The sequence below is a fragment of the Phacochoerus africanus genome, chromosome 12 (assembly GCF_016906955.1).
Source record: "Phacochoerus africanus isolate WHEZ1 chromosome 12, ROS_Pafr_v1, whole genome shotgun sequence".
Lineage (NCBI taxonomy): Eukaryota > Metazoa > Chordata > Mammalia > Artiodactyla > Suidae > Phacochoerus > Phacochoerus africanus.
This window is the reverse complement of record NC_062555.1, coordinates 6102797-6108796: the sequence shown is the minus strand read 5'-3', so window position 1 is coordinate 6108796 and position 6000 is coordinate 6102797. Positions and strand designations below refer to the sequence as shown.

Sequence of the window (6000 nt, the reverse complement as noted above, 5' to 3'; positions counted from 1 at the left end):
GCGGCGTGCGCGTCGTGGGGGTTGTGTGCGCGGAAGAGTTACGTGCCACGCGCGCGCGCGTGCGCGGGGCATGACTCCCAGTACGTGCGCCGTACGTGGGCGCGGCGTCCCCGCGCTCCGAGTTTCGGGCCGGGAGTCGGCCCCGCGCCGCGTGGGAGTCTGGGAGGGGCGTTTCCCCGGGCGGGCGGGGCGCCCCCTGGCGGCGGGCGGCGCGCGGCGGCGCGGGCGGCGCGCGGTCAGGCGTTCTCCGCGGGCAGCCCGCGGCGGGGCCTTGCCTCCCAGCGCGGGGTCCTCGGCGCCCGGGTGGCTCCTTCCCCCGCTGCTGTCGTAGGCACGGACCGCTGCCAGTGCGGCTGCAGTTGGTTCGCTGCGGCGGCGGCGGCGGCGGCGGCGGCGGCAGCCGAGGCGGAGGGCCCGACGGCAGGCGAAGGGGGCGGCGGGCGCGGCGGCGGGGCCCGGGCCGGGCGGCGGCGAGGGGGCGAAGATGGCGGACGTGCTTAGCGTCCTGCGACAGTACAACATCCAGAAGAAGGAGATTGTGGTGAAGGGGGACGAAGTGATCTTCGGCGAGTTCTCCTGGCCCAAGAATGTGAAGACCAACTACGTGGTCTGGGGGTGAGTCCGGCGCGGCCGCGGCGGGGGCGGCGGGGCGGAGAGGGGCGCCCCCGGCCCCCCGCTACCGCCCCCTCCCCCCCGCCCCCTCGGGGATGGGGAAAGACCGGTGCCCCGGGAAAAGTTTTTTTGGGAGCAGAAGTTGCACTTGCAGGTGAGGCGGGCACGGGAGGGGCCGCGTCGGGACCGGTGCATCCACCTACGTCCCCGCGAAGCCGAAGGGGAAGGTGCGGTGGGAGTTCGTGGCTCTCCAGCTGGTCTTTGCTCCTCTGCCGGCCGCCTCTGTGCAGAGGTGCATCGAGGGGCGCACCGTCCAGCCCCGGACGTCTGTCTTTGCTCTCGAGCTTCGCCTCGTTCTCCGAGGCTGCTCTGCAACTCGCTCTGCCGGCCCTTGCAGCTGCCGGTCCGTCTGTCTCCTGTCCTTTCCTGGTCCCCTCGAGAGAGGACAAGGGGGCCAGCCCGGTGAAGTTAGGATGGGAAAGCGATCCGGTTACTTTGGAAGCGTAACCGCGGTCTGTGTTGGACGTGAAGGCAGGCTTCCCTCAGCAGAAAGTTCTTGCTGAGAACGGAGTAGACTTTGCAGATCTCGGTGAGACATTGATGGAGTGTGCGATTTGGGTAAGTGTGTGTGTTTTAAAGAGAGTGTGTTTAGGAGTGTGGATCCCGGTTGGGCGGTGGGGGTGTCCTGCATTTAAGTCCCGGAGGGAAACGTCTAGAGAGGGGGTCCGATCCTCGCTGGGGGCCTTTTGAGCGATGTCGCTCCTTGGTTTGATTTGGAGAGCTGGCACTCTGGGCCCGAACTTCCACTCTGAGTTCGTTTGATTTGAGTGGGAGCCGTGGGCTTTCTGAAGAGTTGATGGAAGAGCTAGGGGAAGAGTAGTTGGCTGGTTTCTAATTTTTTGTTGTTTTTTTTTGCCTTTTGGGTGGTGTTTCTCATTGGTGTTTGATTTGGAGAGCTGGCACTCTGGGCCCGAACTTTCGCACTTGTTTTGTCTGATTGAATGGAAGCAATTGATTGGCTTTAGAAGGGTTGAGGGTTGATGAGCTAGGGGAAGACGAGTTGATTGGTTTTTAATTTTTTTTTTTCCGCTAGGGCTTGTAATTTAACTAGCTTTATGAAATGTTCATGGACAGATCATTCTGTGTTTTTTTTCCCTTCTAAAAGGAGTTTGCACAGGCAGAATCACATTGGATTAGATTTTTTAAATTGTGGGGGTTTGATTTGGGCAGTGCCAAGCTAGAAGAGGTTAGGAGTCCCTCTGCCCCACCCGTAAGAAGAGCAAGGCCCTGATGGGGTTGTTCACTGATGGGTTTTTCTCTAAAAAATGGTTTGAGTACTCAAGGTGTAGGGCCGTTCAACCTGAGAACTAGAAAAAGTTCTCAGGACCCTGGTCGGTGCATCAAAGCAGGTTACCTCAGTGGAGAGAGAGAAACCTAACTTTGGCAAGAGTCACATTCCAGCTCTTGAGAGAGCAGTCACTTGTAGCTGGGGGTGTTAGGAAAGGTTTCAGAGAAGTGTGTTTGTCTTGTAGTTGTGCTGCGCTGCACCTTTACTTGAATAGATGGCTGAACACATCAATAAGCATTAAGGAATGGAGAGGTATTCTGAGGGTGAAGTGGTCGGTTGGGTCTTCCAGGATGAGGAAAGCGTGCTTAGAGGCAGAAGAGCTGGAAAAGAAACGTTTTGAGAGCCATTCAGTGACGCCAGTAGGAAGGAGCAGTGCTTAGAATAGTAGATTTGAAACTTTCACAGCAGATGCAATCTTGTTTACTATTTCTCTGTGCCCGTGTAAATATGTACACATTCATGACATTAAGCAATACTTTAGTTGCACGCATTCTGTTTTCCTGTGTCATGAAGAGACGCCAGTTGTTATCTATATATTCTACTTCATACTAACGTAACTGATCGGTGACGTGTGGTTTGAAATACATTGGTTACGAGGAAAAGTGGAAATAGAGGCTAGAAAAGTAGGTTTGGGGGAGAATGGAGTAGGAAGGTTGGGATGGGACAGTAACGCTGCTGAGCAAGAATGTGCTTGCCTTGAGGAGCTTACTCCCGTCAACGCAGGCTTTATCACAGGTGGAATTCATTTTGGTTTTACATCATCGGTTTAATTTGAGGGATGGTGTAAGAAACATACTTGTGAAATTAATTCTGTTGAAGGGTGGTGTTCAGCCGTATCTTACTTAGGAGACAGGAGACATTTAAATTTAGCATCAGTGGTTGTGCTTTTTCCAATCAGGTTGATTGTCTTCCCTTATGGATCCTCTCCATTCTGTGACTGATTAGGTTTCTCTATTGGCAAAGCCTGGAACCTAAGCTGGACCGAATTGTAAAAAGTCTGGAGTGATGCAGTATGACTCTGATGTGTCTTCCTTACTTCTTGCTGTTTATGATTGTCTCTCTCTGTGCTCCTTTTGCCCTGATGACAGTGTCACTAATTAGATTTCATACTCCATACGTGTTTTTTTTTTTAAGCCACGTTAAATCTGGTTTTGGATGGCAGAGTTGGTATAGGTAAATTAATACGTGTGATGGAGTTTCCTTGTGGCTCAGTGGGTTTAGGATTGAACATTGTCACTGCTGCGGCTCGGGTTGCTGCTGTGGTCTGGGTTTGATCCCTGGCCGGGAACTTCCACATGCCGCAGTTAGGCCAAGAAGGAAAAAAAAACCAAACATATGATTAAGCCCAAGGAGTTTTATTAGAATTGTGAGTAAAAAGTCTTGTCGGAATTGTTTCAGGACTGGAAAGGAAGGCCAACCCAGAGAGTACTACACGCTGGATTCTATCTTGTTTCTGCTGAATAATGTACACCTGTCTCATCCTGTTTATGTCCGACGTGCAGCTGTAAGTAGAATTCATTTAAAACCCTTTTTGATTTGATAGTTGGTATCATGTTTCATGGATAACTTCTTTCGTGGGTTTCAGATCAAAATAACAAAATGTTTGGAATTGTGCTCGTGTCTTGGTTGCGAACCTGACTGGTATCCACGAGCATGCTGGTTCGATCCCTGGCCTGGCTCAGTGGGTTAAGGATCTGGCATTGCTGTGAGCTGTGGTGTAGGTTGTGCATGATACTCAGATCTGGCGTTGCTCTGATTGTGGTGTAGGCTGGCAGCTGCAGCTCCAGTTCGACTCTTAGCCTGGGTATGTCTATATGCCTCAGGTAAGGCCCTAGAAAGAAAAAAAAAAAAGAAAGAATGAAATGTTTGTATGGAAGTCTCTTGGAGTGTCAGAATTAGATCACTGTGATTTATGCAGATTTAAACATTTTTTTTAATTACAAATTTTTTAAAAGAATTTTATATCTGCACCTTCGGGATTTGGAAGTTCCTAGGCCAGGGATTGAATCTGAGCTGCACATACCCGGCTGGGGATACCCGGCTGGGGATTGAACCCACGCCTCTGCAGCAGCCCAGGATGCTGCAGAGTCAGCCCAGCCGCTACAGTTGGATTCTTGACCCACGGTGCCGCAGTAGAAACTCCTATCCATGCAGATTTTTAGTCTGTGGTTTTTTTTTTTTTTTTTACACTTAAGATGTGAATGATAGGGAGTTCCCATTGTGGCTCAGTGGTTAATGAATCTGACTAGGAACCATGAGGTTTCGGGTTCGATCCCTGGCCTTGCTCACTGGTTTAAGGATCCAGTGTTGCTGTGGGCTGTGGTATAGGTTGCTATAGCTCTGATTAGACCCCTAGCCTGGGAACCTCCATATACTGCGGGTGTGGCCCTGGAAAAGACAAAAAAAAGGATGTCAAAGATGTGAATAATGTTTAAAACAACAGAAGCTTCAATGCCATTTGTAGGGATGTTTTAAAAAAATTATGAGCCTATGGAAGGACCCTGATAACAGAACTCTGGTTTAATCCTAAGAAAGGAAACATTTTTTGGCATCAGAAAGAATCAAGAGTAACAGGCAACTTTTTAAAATGAATTTTTAGTCAATAATAAACTTTTTTCATGCTTCAGTGACAAATTCATTTGTTTTCAGATGCTGGAAAGATGCCTGCTTTCTGCATCTGAGTATTTGAACGCTGGTTTTCTGAACAAGAAATACGTATTTAGTGTCAGGTATATATGTTGAAAAAATAATACATAGGGTAAAACTATGTGGGCCTTGGGAAATGGGATAAAATAGCTGTGTCTCCATCTGTAAAGCTGTGTTAGCTCATGTCAGATCTTTACGGACTGAATCAGGCCCTAAGTGGAATGACTTGTAGCACACGGGGGCCTTCATTTTGGGGTGATCAGGATGACCCAGGTACTTGGTTTGGGTGTAGATCGTGTCCTCATTGAGTGACTGTAGCACGTAGCTGATGCTGTCATTGCTACCGTGGTCCTCAGGGCCTTTGGTCACATAGGAGTGAACTCGGTGTTTGTCTTAAATGAAAGTGCAGGATTCTAAAATTCTAGTTTGTTTCCTTCTACCTCCTTTTGTGGTGTTTGCTCCTTCTTGAGAGCACACCACTTCTGAAACAAGTCTTCCCCACTCAGACCCCTGTTTTCGTGTGAGTAGACTCACCTTTTCCTGTTGGTGGTGACGGGCACATCCTTCACAAGTGACCAAATGATGCAGCGTATCGTTATTCCTCCAACACGGGAACTGAAACGGCTGAGATATTTGAATATTTTATAGTATTTTACGTAGACTAGTTTAAAAACAAGCCCAAAGAAATCTGTGGGTTTTTGAGTTCCTGTTGTGGCTTAGTGGGAACAAACCCAACTAGTACACCTGAAGATGCAAGTTCGATCCCTGGATCCAGTGTTGCCATGAGCTGTGGTGTAGGTCCCAGACGTGGCTCAAATCCTGCATTGCTGTGGCTGTGGCATGGGCCGGCAGCTGCAGCTCTGATTCGACCCCAGCCTGGGAACTTCCATGTGCCACAAGGGTGGCCTGAAAAGCAAAAAAAGAAAGGAAAGAGAAAATCTAATCTGTGGGGTCTTACTTGCTTATACTCAAAAGCAGAACTTGAGAGTGAATCTAACTTTTAATGAAACAGTAATTTGAAAGGATTAAATATCGTTCATCTCTGTCATTGAAGAATATGGCGACTGTTTAGTGCAATGAAATGTAATCACTACTCAGTATAAGTGACCGAAGATATTAAGGGTTTTTGTTCATTGTGCTTGTATCAGGCGAAAAGGGGACTGTAACTCTATAATCCTGTAAGCACCTGTCTTCCTGTACTCTCTTGTTGTTTGTTTACGTTATAAAAATGATTTGGGAGATTGTAATGACACGATTCATTGAATTCATGGACCAGAGATGACTTGGTGTCTAAAGTATACTGTGTTCTTTGTTTTGCGCACCTCTTTACAAATTGCTAACATAGGAGATTAAAGGAAAATTACCCATTTTCAGTCTTTTCCACCAACTTACAA

General features: G+C 48.8%; 1 protein-coding gene across 1 annotated transcript in view; it reads left to right on the top strand.

Moving 5' to 3' along the window:
* Positions 1 to 430: 430 nt before the first annotated feature.
* The window catches only part of CDC73 (cell division cycle 73), a 92447-nt gene continuing 86877 nt past the window's right edge, over positions 431 to 6000 (top strand). Inside the window, exons 1-2 of the mRNA XM_047755565.1 lie at positions 431 to 615; positions 3359 to 3464. Coding sequence (XP_047611521.1) covers positions 485 to 615; positions 3359 to 3464 — 237 coding nt within the window. The 5' untranslated portion in view covers positions 431 to 484. The remainder of the gene's footprint in view (positions 616 to 3358; positions 3465 to 6000) is intronic.